The sequence below is a fragment of the Strix aluco genome, chromosome Z, assembly GCF_031877795.1.
Source record: "Strix aluco isolate bStrAlu1 chromosome Z, bStrAlu1.hap1, whole genome shotgun sequence".
Classification (NCBI taxonomy): Eukaryota; Metazoa; Chordata; class Aves; order Strigiformes; family Strigidae; genus Strix; species Strix aluco.
In genome coordinates, this window is record NC_133971.1 from 3,063,208 (window position 1) to 3,082,877 (window position 19,670).

At 42.7% G+C, this 19,670-nt stretch overlaps 1 protein-coding gene across 2 annotated transcripts; it reads left to right on the plus strand.

Annotated features, from left to right (window-relative positions):
- Positions 1-347: 347 nt before the first annotated feature.
- On the plus strand, positions 348-14,962 carry ARRDC3 (arrestin domain containing 3). 2 transcript variants are annotated; one of them, XM_074812053.1, is made up of 8 exons: positions 350-1,009; positions 4,428-4,509; positions 7,073-7,220; positions 8,474-8,576; positions 8,968-9,224; positions 9,672-9,834; positions 10,624-10,778; positions 12,186-14,962. In XM_074812053.1, exons 1-8 carry the CDS (start codon positions 730-732, stop codon positions 12,240-12,242), a joined length of 1,245 nt encoding a protein of 414 aa, XP_074668154.1. In that variant the 5' UTR covers positions 350-729; the 3' UTR covers positions 12,243-14,962. The 2 variants fall into 2 exon arrangements, with proteins under 2 accessions (XP_074668155.1, XP_074668154.1); XM_074812054.1 differs by lacking the exon at positions 10,624-10,778 and having other exon boundaries at positions 348-1,009.
- Positions 14,963-19,670: the final 4,708 nt, after the last annotated feature.

Sequence of the window (19,670 nt, forward strand, 5' to 3'; positions counted from 1 at the left end):
GTGTCAGGTCAAGGGAGAGAGAGATATTTTTTTACTTCAGAAAAAGAGTAGATACAGGCACACGCTCTGAAAACTTTAAAGTGTTGGGTCTAAAGTTTTGGCTGTGCATCTCTGTGCAAAGGCGGCAGGGGGGACGGTTCCCCACCACCATCACACCTCCCGCTGAAAACCTTGTGTCACTGGGGAGGGGACTCTGCAAGAATTCAATTCACCGAACCCAGCGCTTTTACTCCCAAAAAATGGCACCACGGGGGTGGGGAAAAAAAAAAAAAACAAAAACCAACAAAATCCCCAACCGGGGGTGGGGGTGGGTGGAGGTGGGCAGCTATCTCACTTTGTGTCCCTAAAAGTGTCACGGGGGTCTCGTCGCCGTCGTATCGTGTTTCGCGTCCCCCTCCCCCGAACTCCGCAGCAGCGGGGCTCGGGGCGTGGCGGGGGCGTGGCGTGGCAGGGGGGCGGGGGCTGCGCATGCGCGCTGGGTCTTGTTTGTCCCCGGGCTTATAAGGCGGGTCTGGCGGTGGCCCCGGCAGCGCCTTTGTGGGGAGCGCAGCGGCGGCAGCAGCGCTGCCCCCGGGCCGCGGCCGGGGCTCCCCGCCGTCCCCATGAGCCGGCTGTAGGGAAAGCGCCGCCACAACCGCCTGAAGGGGTTTTGGCTTTTTTTTTTTTTTTTTTTTCCTCTTTTTTTCTTACAGTCTATTTTTCTACACTTTGCTATTAAAAAATAAAACCATGGTGCTGGGGAAGGTGAAGAGTTTGACAATAAGCTTTGACTGTCTGAATGACAGCAATGTCCCCGTCTACTCCAGCGGGGACACAGTCTCAGGAAGGGTCAATTTAGAAGTAACGGGGGAAATTAGAGTGAAATCTCTCAAAATTCACGCAAGGGGACACGCGAAAGTGCGTTGGACTGAATCGAGAAACGCCGGATCCAACACTGCCTACACACAGAACTACACCGAAGAAGTAGAGTATTTTAACCATAAGGACATCCTGGTTGGCCACGAGAGAGGTAAGCCTTTCCCTTCATCATGCTTTTAATTTTTTATTTTATTGGTTTTTTTTTTTCTGGGGAAAAGGGGGCATCTTTGCATCGTCTCGCTTTATCCCTGGGTTTTTTTTGGGTTTTTTTGTTTTTTCTTTTAAAATGGATGCAATTCGCAGTTGAAGAGCGGGACGTGCCGGGGTGATGGACCTTGATGTTAAAGCTGCAGGGGATGCATCTGCAAAGTGCCTGCAAGCAGGGCTGTGTTGAAATACCTGCCCTTCAACACAGACGTTTATCGATACTTCTATTTCTTTTTAAATGCATGACCGCTTCGGTTTTTTGTTCTTCTGTAATACTAGCAGGATTTGCCCCTCCGTGGCGAGAAGAGCGATAAAATCAAAGCCAGGGAGGCAGTAAACGACTACATCGGCAGCATCCTGGCAAATCCTGAAACACAATGAAAGCCTAAAACTAGACTTTTTGACACACCGGGGTTCTGCTTTTCGGGCCGATAATGTGATGATTTTTTGTAAGGATGGCTCTTTCTTGGCAGATAAAAGATTCCCCGTGGCTTATTTTGACATATGCTATCGCCACCCCACGTGTAATTTTTTTTTTTCCCGTTTCCTTTTTTTTTTACCCTTTTTCCCCCTTTAATTTCGTTGGTGGACACCCCGATGTAAAGATTTGTCCAAAAAGCCGCGCTGGGGGAGCAAGTTTGGGGAGGGGGTCGCTTAATGCGAGCATCCCTCCCAAAAACGGGGAGGCGAGGACCTTCTGCCCCCCCACCCCGTGGGGTATCCCCACGCCGAGGGGTGCACCCCCAGTCGGCAGACCCCCTCTCCGTCAGACTGAAAGGGCCGGGGGGGGTTGGCTGGGGGGGGTTTGGTTTTTTTTTTTTTCCCCCGAAGTTCGCAGCCTTTGTTCGAAGCGGTTCAATCCTGTTTGGGACCGGTCGGAGGGGGGGGGGGGGGGGTGTGTGCTCCGCGCAGATTGGCCGCACGCGTCAGGTGGTGGCGATGACTTAATTCCTTAGCACAAGAAAATAGTGTTAAAAACGGGTTATGTAATTGTGGTGCTGCTTGCTTTTTTTTTTTTTTTAACAAAATATGCATCATATTTTCTGCAGGGGTAGGATATTTCCCCTTCCTTTGGGGGAGGAGGGATGATTTTTGAAGAAGAGGCGGCACCGAGCCGATTACCAAGCATTTCTGAAATTAACGCTGTGGCGGAGCTGGGGGGCTGTGCGTGCGTGTGTATTTATTCTTTTAATTAATCCCTCGTGCGCAGCGCGCTAACGAGGTGACTCGCGGCTCAACCACCACCCCCCTTCTCGGCCGCCGGCTTTGGACTCGCCCGAGCGAAACTTCACGCACCGGCGGGTCGCGGCGGGTGACAAGGGGAGTGCGGTGTGTGCGGGGACGCACCGGCCTCCCGTTTTGAGGAGGAGGGGGGGTTTGGTGGCGGGGGTCGTGCCCACGCGTGGGAGGTGCTGGGGGTGGTGGACGGACCCGCGGAGCCGCGTCCGGCGCCCGCGGCCGAGTTTCAATGACTGCCCCGGGGCACCGCTCCCCCGCGCTGGCCACGCCCCCCGCCCTCTTCCTGATTGGCCGCCCATCGTTTGTTGGCCTGTTGCTAAGGCGATGCCCGCCGCTGATTGGTGGAGCGGCGGGGTGAGGGAGCAGGTTCCCTCACGGGGGGGGTGGGGGGGGGGGGGGGTGCGCTCCCCTCACCGCTGTGGCGGCGGGAAGCCCCTCGCTGAGGGCGGGCGGGCCGCCCCTGCGGCCTGTCACGTCGCCACCCCGATAACCCCCTGTGAGGGGAGGGGGGCGGGGGGTGTCTCGGCGGAAGGCGAGCGCGGGTCGCCCCGCCTTTTCTTCCCTCCCTCCCTCCCTCGGCCGGCGGGGAGCGGATCTGCTGAGCGAATGCGGCGGGTGTAACGTATATCGTATGTATATGAGGCGGGCGGGCTGGGGATCCGCTCGCGCCGGTTTAGGCCGGTCCGCTCCTGCTCCAGCCTGGCCCCTGATTGACAGCTCAGCACTTGTTTACCACAGCGGCCGCCCGGCTCGGCGGGACTGCTGAGCTGGCAGAATGGGAGGAGGAGGAGAAGGAGGCGGGGGGGGGGGGGGGGGAGGCAGGACGGGAACTTGTTCGTGAGGAGGAGAGATCGCCGTGCTGGGAAATAAGAGCCGCAACCGAAAAGCAGCGCTCGCCTTTTCTCTCAAACCCACCTTCCTCCCCGCCCCCCCCCCCCCCCCCCCCCCCCCAAAAAAAAATATTCCTCAAAAAGGAAAAGCCCACCCTCGCGCTGATACGCGCCCGTTCGGCGCGTTTTCCTGGCATTTATTTTGTTGATGTTGCGCACTGAAGGTGCGTTTGTGTCGATAACTTGCCGGTGGGCTCTTTTTGTATTGTTCTATTCCTTTTTTTTAAAAAAAAAAAAAGATTTTCGGCCCTTGCAGTGCACTGTAGGAAGGGGAGCACGGGCATTTCTGCAGGACAATGGGAACTTAAAATCCTCCTGCGTCTCCATTAATGCTCCAGACCATTAAATATAATTGGTCGCCTTTCTCATTGTCTTGCTATATCCCCTTTTATTATTCCAGCGCTTTTTATGCGCAAGATGCTCAGTTATTTTTCTCTCAACTTTCTATTTTGATGCAGTCAGCATTTTTCTGGGTTTATGGTAATTACGTCAGAATAAACTGCGAATTTCATGCAGCGTTTAAAGAAATCATGACCATAAACAAAGGTTGGCTTTCTTGGTGTGACCAGAAAATATCGGGGTCTTGCTGTCTTAAGCAAGATCAAGTGAACCTATCAAAAAAATAAAAAGTTTAGCTGTAGACCATGTTAATCGGGCAGCTTGCCATTTTCTGTGCCCGTGAATTTGTCTGGTACTTTCCAGGTGGTGCTTGTACACCTTTTCTTTTTTTTTTCTCCCCCTCCTTTTTTTGGTGATTAATTTCTGGACACTGTTGCCAGGCAGGAGATAAAAGGAAGCCGAATTACTAAATTTAATCTTACACAGCAGACTTTGTGCAGACTGTTTAATGCTGTTAAAGAGCCATCTCTGCTCAGTTTTAATGAGGAATCGCAGTGGAAAGCCTGATTTCCATTACAGGTCTTGCAGGCAGGCCTTGAAATGGCAGCAGTTGCAACTGTGTCAGTGCTCAGAGGCAGGATTCTAAATTAAAGCAAATTAACTTTTTCTGCTGTGGAAGGTGAATCTGGTGATTTCGCCTACCCTACTGTAGGTAAGATTTGTCCCTGCATCCAGCGGATAATACGAATGGACCTGAGACCCTTGTTCCTGGGACACCACGTTCTAAAGTGCTGTAATGAGTGTGTAAATCCCTTTTGTTCTGGTAAAGAAGCTCATGTAATGTATAAAATCTGTGCAGGTGGAATAGCATGTTGGTTTTTTTCTCCCTCCTAGACGATGACAATTCAGAAGAAGGCCTCCACACCATCCATTCGGGAAGGCATGAATATGCATTCAGCTTCGAGCTTCCACAGACGTAAGTGCCTGCACACAGTCCTGGGCCCTGCTGCCCACCCGCCTGAGCCAAACTCCTGCTGTGGGTGGAGGGGAAACCTTTTCAATGGTAGTAGGAATTGTGCTCCGACATGCACCGGAGGACATAATCTCATTAAACTGAAGAGGTTGCTTTTAAACCGGTACACGCTTCCTTTTTTTTTTTCTCCTCATTTCAACAAAACTGGAGCTCATTGCTGCCCAGTTTCTTTTGACCAAGTCCTACTGACTCACTAGGTCTTCGCATATTTTACCGCTTCCCAAGAGGAGGGAGAAGAATTTAAACCCTGACTGGAGTACTGACAGAGTGGCTAAGGTACCTTCTAACCCAACCAGCAGTTTACTGGAGCCATGCAGACCAGCAGAACTAGAGATAAGATCAGAGCTGAGTTGTCTGGGCTCAGTCTGGAACAGAGGTAGCAAGTTTAACTGTGTTTGAACAAAAGAGGAGGTTGTTCTCCTTTAGGGTGCACGTACCCAGGCTGGCCTTTTAGTGGAAAGCCTGGGTGGAAATAAGCAGGAGGATGGGTGGATGAAGCAAGAAGAATTCCCATCCCTAATCCCATTTGTCTCAGAAATTAGTGGTGAAGCAAGAGTGAGAGTGGAAACATTAAGATATTGTTCCCTCGCCCTGAGTCTGAAATGTGTAATGTAGACATTGTGAATGGAAGATTGATACCTAGAAGAGTTACCAATATGAAAATTGACTAAAAATACAAGTTGTAATAAAATTTAAATACACAGGAACAGAGGGAGTCTTGACATGGATGGAAAAAGGAGCCTTCTGCTGTAAAAGGCAAGCAGTGAAGTCATAAAGGTTGAAAAAAAAATTGTCAGCGTGTGATGTGAAATAGCTCGGTACCTAATATTAAAGCTAATAAACCATCTGTTTACTAGAGGTGCTGGTTTTAGCAGAACCTGCAGATGATAAATGCTTTCACAGGTCTGCTTCAGAGTGAACAGCATGGGACTTTACAGTAGGTCTTAGTGGAACAGTGGAGAAGAACTGTGTACATGGAGATTTTTAAAGACACCTCGGCATTTCTCAACTACAAAAAGAAGGCTAATACTGATCTTCCCCTAAGTTGGAAGGGGCATATAAATCTGAAAAAAACCAAAACATTATATGTGAACATGAAATGCTTAGCTTGAAGTGAAGCAGATAGCTAGAAAATATCACAAGAGTTGGTCAAAACACAGCTTCTTTTTAAGTGACATGAAAGAATTTCTGTGAAACCAGCTGTTGATAATACTGAGAAAACAAAGGCTGGTATTAAAAGCCTGAAGTTCAATGCTGCCTACTTATTTGTTGTTTTGTGTCCATAGAATACTTCCAAAATTTGCTTAAAACTGCAGAGCAGCAGTGGAAAGAAAGAAGACACACTGGCCTTACTGATTATTGCCATAAAGAATATGGGGCAGGATGAAACGTTGAAGACCCATTAGAGAATCCTTTAATTTGGATTATTAGGGGGGAAAAATAAACATTTCAGATGTGCAAATAGAGAAGTCAAACCTGTAACTGAAAAGTACTAGCATGGCTAGTATTATTTATTCACTATGGAAGATGCAGAAACTTAGCGAATAATTTATTTTTAGTTTATATATTACAGTGTTCAAAACATAGTGAAATAGAAAAAAATACTTGTATAAAATTAAGGAGAAAATAAGTTATGGAAAACTACTGTTAATTGGAAGTAACTGGAATATAAAAATCTTTTGTCTTTCAGCTTGTGATGTTACAGGATAAAGGTGATGCTGAAAGGCTTGGAGATCCTTTGCACATCGTTTTTCCTCCTGCTAGCAAAAAGGACTTCTTTCATGTGTCAAATTTAAGAGCAGATAGTCTTGATTATTTTTATATATATTACACATATGCATCTGTACATTATACAGATGTTTTAAGCTGGTCTCATCAGAGTAGAGGAAAACTAGAAGGTACTTAAAGTAGCCTCTGTCTTCAGAACTCTAAATTGAAATATGTATTCTGCTTAAGGCAAAACTACAGAATTGCTGAGTTACAGCTAAAATCAGTCTATTGACATTGAGATAACCAGTCAAGTAAACAGTAGACCATGATTTACAAAATACAGTATCTGAACCAGTAATTCACAGAATCATCTAGGTTGGAAGGGACCTTGAAGATCATCTAGTCCAACCGTTAACCTGGCACTGATTGGTTGACACTAATGCTAAGTTTAAATTGGTAGTTTTAATTTGGCCTTAAAAAGGCATGCTTTACTCTAGACATGAAAGTGGCCTCTTCAGTTTAAAGGAAATGTGTACTCTCCTGGCATTTTCTAGTACAATTCTTTAATTGATTCTTAAAATCTATGCAAAACTATAGTAGGATGAATTGGAGATGATTTTTTCTCCCGCCTTTAATCTTGAATTATTCTGAGATATGGAAACTTTGCAAATAAGTTACGCTGTATTAAATGCTACAGTGCATTAAAAATGCAGTTCTAGATACTAATCCCTGATCTGATCAATTGTGTCATTATTAGACAGACTTTACTCAATTTTGACATTTGTGTCCTGCACAGACCACTTGCTACCTCATTCGAAGGCAGACATGGCAGTGTGCGCTATTGGGTGAAAGCCGAATTGCATAGGCCTTGGTTTCTACCAGTAAAATTAAAGAAGGAATTTACAGTCTTTGAACATATAGATATCAACACTCCTTCATTACTGGTAAGAATTGACAGAATTACTCACTCTTTGTTTCTGGCATAAAAATAAAGTATAATAACTGAAACAATATCCACATCTAGTTTTACCTATTATTTATTCCCTAGTTTAGTTACAGCTGATCTTCTAAGTATTACATCAGTTCAGCAACTCTGTGACTACTGGTATTTTGAAAGCTATGTTTTCCTGTACTTGGAGTTGCTTCGCTTTTAAGATATGTAAAATGGCTTTGTCAGTTTAAATCGGTAATACTAAATTGTGAAATGTCACTAAGAAGGAAAATTTTGAGAACTGTTCCTCTTTGATTTTTGAATAAAGAACAATCTGTGGAAGGAACAGTGGAACTTTAAAAGAATATTATAGTGAGAGTCTGCTAACTTAAAAATGCAAAGTAAAAGATGTGCTGATGTGCATAATTGATAATTTCCATATGGATGGTTTTCTACCAATGGGGAGAAATTATCACAATTCTGTAGTATTTTTCTGAAATGTCATTTCATTGAAATAACTTCAGTATCACAACTGCTTTCAATGACGATTTGATTTCAATCTGGCCTAAAATTCCTCTTGTGTTTTTCTTCCTCTTCCTCAAATCCTAAGCTATGGAGGGGGTGGGGGGGGCAGAACCCTCAAAGTCCATTGAAATAGGTTTCTTGTGTGTATGGGTGAAAATTTCATCAGACTTGCAAAGGGATGTTGGCCTTGCACAAATTCCATTAAAATCAAAGGACTCCCATTTTGATTTTAATGGTCTTTGGATCAAGTCCTAAATCCTGATACTGTGTAAAATAACAAAGTCTGTTTAATATAGATGAAACGAGATCATTTTGAAACAGAGGAAATAGCAGGAGTCAAGGTTACAGTACTTTAGCTTAGTTATTGTTTCTGAAATACAGCGTGTTGGAAAGATGTTCTAGTTTACTGAAGAATTAAAAGCTCTGCCAATAAGATGGTGGGATATGTAGGCTATAAAGCCTTTTCTCAAGTTACACAGTATTTAAGTATAAAAGCTGTTCTAAGTGTGACTGTAGTATGAAGTGTAGCAGCAAAAGCAGTGTTAATGGGTAAAAGGATTAGAATCAACCTTATCTCATAGTGCCATTGAACCTGCTTGAGTTCTTCCTCTAAATAAAACTGTCTGTGTTTATCAAAATGCATAATTAAGTACATTAGGAAAATTTTCTGTGTCGATTCAAATAGATGAAGACATTCACGGAACTCTTAATTAAATGGGCAATGTTGTTCTTTTTTTGCAGTCACCCCAAGCAGGCACAAAAGAAAAGACTCTTTGTTGTTGGTTTTGTACCTCAGGCCCAATATCCTTAAGTGCCAAAATTGAAAGGAAGGGCTACACCCCAGGTACGTAACAGAAGTAATTCTAGGAAATGTTTTTCCTTCCTTTTTAAAATGACAGTTTGTACTTGGTGCTTTTATATAAATGAAATATTTAAACTATTCTTATCACCTCAGTCTGCTTTCAGCAGTCTTCTTGCTGTTTTCTTAACTGCGACTAATGTTGCTCACTTACGCTGGCTGGGTCTCCAGATTGTCAAAGGACACCTGCTCCTATTAGATCTGTACATCTTTCTTTGAGATCAGCTCCTGGTGATCCTATTCCTGTTTGCATCAGTGGGTGTTTTTTGAGGTAGAGCATTGCTAGCAGTACCCAGTGCATTATACACAGAATGTGGCAATTGGCTTAAGCTGCCTTGCAAATGTAAAGAGAACATGAAATTCTGTTTTGTTTCAGGTGAATCAATTCAGATCTTTGCTGAGATTGAGAACTGCTCTTCCCGTGTGGTGGTGCCAAAGGCAGCCATTTACCAAACGCAGGCATTTTATGCCAAAGGGAAAATGAAGGAAGTCAAACAGCTTGTTGCCAACCTGCGTGGGGAATCCTTGTCATCTGGCAAAACAGAAACCTGGAATGGCAAACAGTTGAAGATTCCACCTGTTTCCCCTTCAATCCTGGACTGTAGCATAATCCGTGTGGAGTATTCACTGATGGTACGTTGGGTGGTCTGTTTCACTTGAGCATGAGTAGTTTCCATCGTTCTTGCAATGGCTAGCAAAGCATTCTGTGCCAGCTGATTACAAAAGTAATGCATATACTGGGATTAGCCTCCTGACAGGAGTTCTGTGACTAAACTCGGTTTAAGTCACGCATGTTCTTAAGACAGTTGTGTGCCAGCTAAGCAAACGTTGTTACGAGTAGGTGACATTTCCACGTGAGGGCTCATGTTAAGAATCCCGAGTTGGTTCTGACTCGGGGAGCTTTTTGTCTCCCATCGCGGCATTGACCCTAAAACTAACAATGAGAAACTTAAGTTCCTTGTGGAACACTCCATGGATAGAGAATTCAATCTAACCTGATAGTTACAAAGTCTAATAATTACGAAGTGCTCATATGAACCTGCATTTTAATCATACACGTCTTCTGTTGTTGTTCTTTAGGTGTATGTTGATATTCCAGGTGCCATGGATTTATTCCTTAACTTACCACTGGTTGTTGGTACCATTCCTCTACACCCGTTTGGTAGCAGAACATCAAGTGTGAGCAGCCAGTGTAGCATGAACATGAATTGGCTCGGTCTGACGCTGCCTGAAAGACCAGAAGGTAATTTGAGAATGCAAATCCCAATCATCTTCCTAGTCTGTCTTCATTTTTGTCTGCTTTATTCATGGCTGTCGTGCAAACAGACCCAAATTACATCCTTCGTAATAAAGGCCACAGGAAATCCCTTGTGGATGTTTCCTTACCACCTGCTTGTCCTCTGGAGAAGAGGAGGATTCTCTCCCTGCTTTCCTCTCACAGGCCAGTGGTGAAATCCAGCTGCTTGGGAGCTGGCACAAGTGAGAGTGCAGGATGGCACTGTTACCCATGCAAAATCCATCCTGCCTCCAGCATCCCAATCGCATCCTTGGTTACGAGGCGTTGTGGTAGCGTCAGTTTACGGTGTCCTTTACCAGCCTTAGTAGCCAAGGCTTTGTGAAAAGAGAATGTAATTCATTTTAGTGGGGCATCTCTTGTTGGAGGAGAACCTCTGTGTCTCCTTCCCTCTGTCACATAATCTAATAAACATGCCTTTTTTTGTGTACGAATCCTGGGCTTGAATTTGTGGAGCACAGAGGAATGCAATGTTCTATGATACCTACAGAAATTCAGTATTCTGGGGATGCTTTAAATTATAAAGCCACAATAAGCAGTGGTTGGTCTGCTCTTGGATTTGAGCACGATCTCGAAGGAAAACAAAACAACCTACCATGCCTGACATGCTCAACAACTGCTAAAAAGTCACTGAAGTCCTTTACTTTATGATGATGAAAGTTTTAACATCTATCATGTTCTATATTTTCACCTGCGTAAGAACTTGTTGGTGGAACTGCGTGTGCCTTTTCCCTGCAGCACCTCCTAGCTATGCAGAAGTGGTCACAGAGGAACAAAGACAGTCCAGCCTTGCACCCATAGGTGCTTGTGATGACTTTGAGAGAGCGCTTCCAGGACCATTGTTTGCATACATCCAGGAGTTCCGTTTTCTGCCTCCACCCCTCTATTCAGAAGTAGGTACCTCAGACAGAATATGGTGATTAATTCACTGTTTTTTCTGAATTCTGTCTTGTGCCATAAATGTAGGAAGCTGTTCCTCCTTCCTAAAAATCATCATTAAAATGATGCACAGGGGATAAGGCGACTTCATTTTAGCAAACTGCAGGTGGATTGCATCAGATAGCTTTCAGGATTCTTCACAATGCTGATGCTTTATAGAAATTTCCAAACTGTTGTGTACCCTCTTAGCAACCTGATGATTAAAAACTTGGATTAGCTGTGTTTGGTTAATTGGCTAACACCAATGGTTTGGGTCTACAGATGCACACCATGTTTTTCAGCTCTACTTCTTTCCAAAACTGCTCTGTGTTTTTGCTTCTGCTAGTTGTCGTTTCAGAACTTCCATGTAGAGAAGTCACAAAGGGTATTTTCTGACTTGGGTTTCTCAGTTCTCCAGCACTTATGCCTGCATTTTTAGTTCCATGAAAGCCACTCAGTAACTGATGGAACTTCAAGAGCTTTCCATGTTTTGTATTTTTCAGGATAAAGCAGTGGCACAGGACAAAAGTTTAAAAAAAGTGTCCTTTGGCTAAATCTTGCCTGAATTTACCCACTGATTTTGTTTCATTTCTTCTCTTGAAACATTAATCTGCTGTTCTCTGGGCAGAGAGGGGGCATGGCTTTTGTGTGCTGGAGACTCCTCTGAGGACTGTGTTGTTGCTTAACCGTAGAATACAACTCAAGTCCTTTTCATGTTACATACTTAAAGATTGAGAAAGAAGCCGTTCTTGTCCTCAAAAAATGGTTGTATGAAATTAACTGATAAGAATGTTGACTATACACTTCATCTGTTCTTCCCATATCCAGTTTTGGGGACCTAAGTTAGCAGGTTATACCCCTTCTTCCTTTTGTAGAAAGGAAGGGATAAGGTGTGGAACATGTGAACCTGTAACACGTTTCATGGAGTGTTTGAGGATTAATTACTTGTAAATTAAAAGTAGAGTGACTCTTTACTGATAACTTTGTGTTTTGGAAGCAAAATGCCTTCTGAAATATTTTTCAAGTTACGTTTTTAGTGATGGAGTAAAGTCGTCAATAGTGTACAATAAATCAGAAGACTTCTGTGCTACTAAAGCAGATTTCTTCAAGTTTTTCATTAGTTCGTCATGCTTACCCTTAAATTACCATCAGCCTGTAGTTCACATTTTTCCACTATACCTGGTTACTAATTTCTCACTCAAAGTTTTGTCTGATTGACTAGAAGTTTTTCATTTATTTGAACAACCTTTGGATTGGGAATGCCATTTATTTCTATGATTGCCTTAGACTTGCCAGTTCTGGTGGGGTTTTTGTTTGGTCTATTTCTAGTAACTGACTCTAAAAATGCCTTGTGTTTGGTTTTTTTTTCCTCTTTTGGTTAGATTGATCCAAACCCAGATCGGCCCACAGATGACAGACCATCTTGCCCCTCTCGTTGAAGGAATCTATCCTAAAGAGCTGACTTCACTTGGGTTTTGAATCATACCTGCCGTGTTGAAGGTCAGGGCATCATTGTGGAGACACGCTTTCAAAGGAAGTGGTTTTGCTCTTGCCTGTATGGTGAATACATGAAAACAACCTGTGATCGTGCTTTGAAGCCTACAGTAACATTGTAGGACTGCTCCACATGCTTGAAGACCTGAGCTCTTTATTTTTTCTCTTTTTTTCCCCCCCCTTAAATACTGGCACATACTAGGAGCAGCCTTACTAACCTACAGTCATGTGTGTCAAACACTCAAACCACATTGTAAGAGAGGGAAGTCTTCCTCTTATGATTTGGAAATTTGCACATGCTCATTGCTTACGTTGTGCGGTTCAGTGTCACTACAGCTTTTTTCTCCTTTATGCCGGACTGTTGTTACCCCTCCTCTTAATTTGTTTGTGGTCCGCACAGTAAGGAGCAAAGGAAAGCTTTGGCAAAAAAAAAAAAAAAGCAACAGACTTTGACAAATGCACTGACTTTTTCCTTTTTTTAATTTAATGTAGCCTGGACTTTACCTGCATATGCACATGCTCAGAATTGTCCTAGTAGGCTGATCATGTATCACCTCTTCAGCTTGGATCCTATTGTGGATTTATTTACAAACATCAAATGCCTTCAAGCCAATCCTTCTTGCTGTATGTTTTGCAGCCTACTGTAGTAGACAAGCAACAGATATGGGGATGGGGTGGGGGGTGCAGAGTTTGTAGAAAGAAACTTAATAGACTTCCATCAAGATTGTATAACTTCTTGATTTCCTTTAAGAATTTGTTGCCTTTCTACTATTCTCGCAAAGCAGCATTTTGTTACAGACTGCCTAAAAATCACTTAATCTCAGGTGAACTCATCACTTGCCAAACTGTTGGAATGCTATTTGTTTTGTTACGTTGCACTGTTGAGTTACTTCTTTTTTTTTGGTTTTTTTTGTGTTTGTGTTTTGTTTTTGTTCTTTGAGAGGGGGATCTAGAATAGGGACATACACAAAAGTTACAAAACCCACCATCATTCCCGTTTCTTTTTCTACGTTACAAAAAAAGATGTTCAAGTTGTGAAGCTTTAAAAAAAAAAATGAAAAACCAAGGCACATATAACAGCAGCACCAGCAGACACCAGCTCAACCTCAAAAGAATTTTAAAAGGAAATAGTCATACACTGTCTAGGTTTTATAGACAGATTGGTATCTCAAGTAGTAGGGATGGGAAGGGAAAGTAAATTTATTTTTATATATAGTTACCTAATCACCAAAAATTCTATATGTAATGAGTCTCTAGTTGAAAGTATATTTCAGACTGCAGAAAAAGCTTGGACTCTGCTAAGAGCTCAGTTTGTGCACTTTGTATTATCTTCAGGGTTTATGATACTGTAAAAATAGCGAGACTAGACGTATAATTAAACTGGGCAAGATCAGTGTTAACCAGCCATGCTCAGATACTGGTTAGCTAGAGTTGCATCTTCCGTGGTACTCTCTCAAGAGCTTTAAAACAAGATGGAAGGGTGGATTTCACCCTGTCCTCATTCAGAAAGCAAGAAAAGCTGTGGAAACAGCGCTCACCCTTGAGGGTGCCCCAAGGAAGAGGAGTGCAGTGGAGCCGCTAGATGAAATACCAGCACTTGCATGCTAGAGATTGACCACAAAAGTCAACTTTTCCTTTTTCAGAAACCATGTAACACAGGCTGTTGACAAAAGGGAACGCGCTTCTGGTGTTGGGAGTTAAATCATGATGCAATCCATCGAGAATTGATCTCCTTGTGCAATAAAACAGCTCGGAAGGGAGCGGGAGAGGGGAGGCTGGCCTGCCTGCGTGGTGCTCCTGGAAAAAAAAACAAACCTCTGCCTTGTTTTTAAGGCTTCATAAATGCGACAAAAGTAGGCTTTTCCATAAGTGGCCTTCACGAGAACATGAACGGTAATTCATGTTTCAAAAGCGACAACAGGGTGATAAAATGAGTCGCGTTTTAAGTGATTCAGTTAAAAGACTTGGGCTTTTGGCAAGAATATTGGACGGCAAGGAAAGTGGGTGATGTCTTACGTTATTAGGCCAATTTTGTGAATGTCCCTTCCCTCTACCCTCTCCAACCAGACAATTTTAAAAGCTGATGGGATCGTTGGCATAAAAGGGCATTTGGTGGTTTTACTTTTTTTTCCTTTTTTGTTACTTTAACAGACTAGGGAACAATTGCTGATATACATAGCATTAAAGTACTTATCACAATATAATGGAAAATCGCATACAAAGGATTGACCAATATTGTAATAATTGACATGGCATCACAGCTTTTGTGATTAAGGTAAAAAATTCTATATCCTTATCAAATAAAGACTTACAGTTTAAATTGCATTGTCAGTTGTTCAGAGGCATTATTCTTCCACAAGTATTGGTCAATTCTCAGCGTTATAAAACATGAGGTTCACAGCTGTAGCCCAGTATTTGATATAGAATTCTGATCTGAATTAGGAAAAAGTAAGTAAAATCCAAACATTAGAGAAACAAAGTGCAATATTAAATGTTTGCTTTATAGATTATATTCTATGGCTGTTTGTACTTTTTTTTGTTTTTAGTTTTGGTGCTGAATATGTCCTTGTAGACTCTGTTTCAAGAAAACAATATGTGGAAAACAGTTTAATTTTTCCTATTGCTCTTCCTTGTGGAAAATAAACTTTTGTAAAAAAAAAAAAAAGCTTTAAATGTCATAACTTACTACACATGACCTGAATATTCAAAGCACGTCTGTGTATAAAACAATAACCGCAAGGATCGCGTAACAGGGGGAATACTACAGCAACATGTGAACTACTTGTCTCAAAATAGGGAAAAAACTGTCTAGAAGTGTACAGCCCCATACTGTCACAGTCCCAGCACCCCGCAGGAGCATCGTACTTCTGCATACCCTGCGCAGCTGAAAAAATTCCGAGTTTGTTAATGATGGAGAATCCAGGCAGACTTTTTTAGGCTCTTGCACCCGGCCCCCCCCCCCCCCCCGCCCTATTAATAACGCTGTTAATAATTTTTGCCCAACTTCTGGTTCAAACCAGTAAGAAACATAAAAAAGGTGTTCTGCTGATCAAGGACGCCAATTAAATTCAGACACCAGAGTAGGCTGATTTTACTGTTAATAATTAAAGGATACGACTAATACAGAAAATAAGCAGAAAAATACAGAATAGTACACTTACTACATACAGTTAAGCAGGATAATGCACCTAATTACTACATGACGGGGAGAAGAGTGATTTAAGAAAGATACATCCCCATTTTCATACATCACTGACATCCAGATCTGCAGGTGCTGGGCAGCCCCAGTTACAGTGAGGATTTGGAGAACCTTTCCCGGCAAGTGGGAAGTCCTACACAATGCGTCCATCCATAGGTGAGGCATCCAAAGTCACTGAGAGCGGGTCCAGCCTTATATACCCAAAAATCAGCAAGCCAGAAAGACTTGCACCTTTGTTTTGAGCGGAAACATCTGGTTTCATCCTCCTGTTGGATTCCACCCAAAGCCTGGCCAGGGCTGGGGGGGAGAACCAAGGGAGTTTCTAATGAGGCCAAACTCTTGGGTTCTTGGCCTTGAACGAGGCTGAGCAAGGGAAGTTGGACACATTCTCTCACCATTTCATCCTCCCTACTCATTATATTGTGTCTAAACTACATCTTTGACTAGTAAGCATACACGTTCCATTAATGATTAGACATAATTATCGCTAATGGTAATACAGATTTCACTAATAACAGATACTAATAATGGATAACGTTTAGTTGTGAGGTTCATCTAGAGGTCAACCTTTGGCCCTAGCACTACAGGTGGTTTCTCATTTCGCTCATCCACTTGGAGCTCCTTCATGGCAGAGTCTCAACAGAGTATTTTTCTGTAATACCAGCCCAACCCTTCTTGGTAACCAAGTCTCTAGTGCTATGTGGCAGTGTTAGAATTTAAATTAACATCAGCATCATTTTAGGGACACACACTTCAAGCAGTTCTGTGCAATGTTTTCTTGAAACCTCACCTCTTTTAGAACAGCACAGCATTTTCTTGAAACCTCACTTTTTTAGACCAGCACCTCTACTTAACAATTAATTTAAGCTTAGGTTTATCATCAGTATTATTATAAAGTTGAAAATTACCGAAGTTTTATTGAAGATCTGATTTTCTTTAGTGCAAATGTTTTTTTATTTCTGAATATTAAAATACTTGCGCACATGTACAAGTCTGTGCCACACCCGGATGTAAAACTAATGGCTCTTCCACGTCAGCTGTCCATAAAAACGTACAGAAGGGCAGCAAGTTAACAACGCTTGAGCACTTGAGCTTCTGAGAGATGCAAGGCGATGTCGCAAGATTGATCAACACCTTTTCTGGCAATTAACCTAGCTAAAACCTGTATCTAGCGCTTTTTAACCCCCTTCTAGATTTAAGCCTTTTTGTGTTTTACAGAAATGAACCGCTCACTCGCCATAAACTCCAGCCACCTTAGCTTTCCACAGCACGGCCACGAGCACCAAGCCCAGCTGCAGAGCTTGAAGGAGGGTCTCCAGAAGCCACACATGAGCGTCCACCCAACAATGGCTTTACACGAGAAAACGTCTTTGCCCTGGGTGAATCCTGCTGATTTGAACCAACTCCTGTGTCTTGAGGTACACAGCCATGGGCAACTCTACAGAGAGTCAAATGCCCAGCGTGGATTTTCGGTAGGCTGGTGTTGCAGGAGGACAACTGGACGTGGAATCCACACTTCCCACGTGTCGTGGATTTTGAGCGGAGCCCCCCCGTCAGAGGTCCGCAGAGAGTTGAGGACATGCCAGGCATTGCACTTGCATGACCGTCGCTGTGGATTTCAGCTTCTAGATTTTGTTTTTTTAGTGAAAGCCACTAGCAAAGGCAGATTGTCAGGCGTGTTCAACCTGCCCTCCAGACCATGTCCTGGAAATAGGAGAGAATTATCCTGTTTCTTCTCCCAGCAATCATTCACTGCTGGAACTCCCCCACCTAGCTACAGCATGCTATTTTTAGAGCTGGATCTCCCTATCTCCTGACCTAGTGGACATTAGGACAGAGCGTTAGCTTCTGAGTAGAGGCCAGGTGCTGCCACGAAATCAGAGTCGAACGGTGTACCTCTTATCTAATCCAGCTCAAAATGGGGAGGATTCAAAGTTCAGAAGGACGCTGCATTTTGAGTTTGCTTCAGGCACCTTGCTATGATAAATGTTTGTTGTATTTGGATGAAAGACAATGACCTAGAACAGAGAAGGCGAGAGCTTTAAATAGAACATAAAAATTGAGTTGTTTAGGAGATGTGTTTTTAGGGGGGTAGGAAGATACAATTAAAAAAAAAAAAAAGCACATTCAGAAACTAATACCAAAGTGCAAAGCCTGGCACTATGCGTTCATTCTCTGCTGCTCCAGCAGCGGAGTCTGGTGTCTTATACAAGAAAAAACAAAATCTCTCTAAGATGGTGCATTCTGTCTACCACGAGCAGCTCCCTGCAGAGTTTCCAGCTGGGGACACTGGAGCAAACAACCAAGTGCACAGTGGTCCCCATTGCTTCCGTGCATCACTGCTGAGGGACCCTCACCTCCCCTCTCGAGTCTTGCCAGGCTAAAGCATGCCTTTGACTCACCAACTCTCCACCAAATGCTTGGGGATGGGGAGGCCAGGACCCATTAGCTGTTTCCTGGTTTAATAAAGTTATTTCTAAAATGAAGTTATTTCTAAAATGAACTGTCGAGTGCAACGCCGTTCAGTCTTCCTCAAAGGAGATATAGTTTTGTTCACAGCTGAATACACAGAGGGACCATAGGAGGAGGGGAGGAAATACTGCAAAATCTAATATTACTTACTTTTATCTGAAAATTAATGTAATTGCCCAGATCTAAGCAAGGCCTTGTTGTCACTGGACTGCCTAGAATCAAAATGAAACTTCCCGCTAGAGATGGTCATAGCAACATTCAAGGCAAATCTGCCACAGTTGCCCATCAGCTAAGAAACAGAATTTAATAAACCCCTCTGTGGTTTGGTAGCTCTGTAAAAGGTGTGGAACATTCCCTGGGGAGTGACTTCTGATTAACAAATGACTTTTTTGTTATTTACACCCTTATTTGGGGGCCTACCCTAAATCAGTTGAAGTCTGTCAACACTGGTCTGTTTCTTCTGTAAGCAGCCCATTTTTCCTGGTTAGAGTTGCTAAGAGAATAGATCACCGTAACATCTTCAGCTCCAATTTCAAAAATTATTTCAGTATTAAATATGTGGTATAAACAAAGAGAAACCTGCATCAGGGTTTTACAGCTATTTAATTACCTCCCATAAATTAAACTAAACGGTCCTCTTACCTATCTTTTAACAGGCTAAGACAGGAAAGACAGTTTTACTGCTGCCCATTATTTTTTTAGTGCATCAAACACCATTTATTGTGAGAGTTGCACACCTCTAAAGCAATAAAGCGATTCATCAGTTGTGCCACATAAAGCTATCCTCCCCAACAAAACAAATGAAGAAAACAATACCTGGCCTATGCAGAAGTAGAACAATGTAGTTTAAATTAACTCTCCAACCACAAGTCTGTGCTTATTTTTCTTTCCAATTTTTCCCTCCTTTTTCCCTTATAATTCAAAGTAATTCAAAGCCGGTGAGTCTTCTCTTAATCCCTTCTCTGTCTTCCCTTTCCTGTATTTTACTGAAACTTTTTAATGTTTCAAAACATACTTCTTTTTGTGCTTGTATTTGCTCTTATATCCTATAAAGCCCTTATATAAAGCTGGATTTCCTCAAAGAAAATGCCTTTCATCCACCTTTTTGACCTGAAATGCCTTCCCAGAATGCACTTGAAAAGCCATGATACATTTTCTCCCCAAAACCATCTTTTTATTGAAAAAAACCCACCAGGAGTAGTGATTACATAGAAGACTTGTGAATTCCTACTATAAAACTTAGCTTTTATTCATGGTATGACCTAGTAAATAGGCAGTTGCAATACAGGAACTATGTTAAGGTATTTCAGGACCGTTACCATGAAGTATCTCACAATGAATGCATATTGGCTTACCTTGAAAGTGATTTTATCACAGCTTAAAAGCATTCACAGGAACGACTAATATTGGAGTTCACTGCAGTGAACTTGTATCTTTTTTACTACTGAGATAATACATCCTACTACTGTCTCACAATTACCCCTCCAACCGAAAAAAAAAAAAAAAAACAGCAAAATTAAGCTTTAAATGCCTTATAAACATCATTTTCATGTAGCTAACATATGGAAACTCTGTTCTAATGAAGGCTGTATTACCCTACCCTCGTGCTGATCCTTTTTGCTTACCATATGCAATTAGAAAGCAATTTTAAAATACATTCATTTCTTTGGCATATATTTGGTACTCTTCCATGATTTTGCAT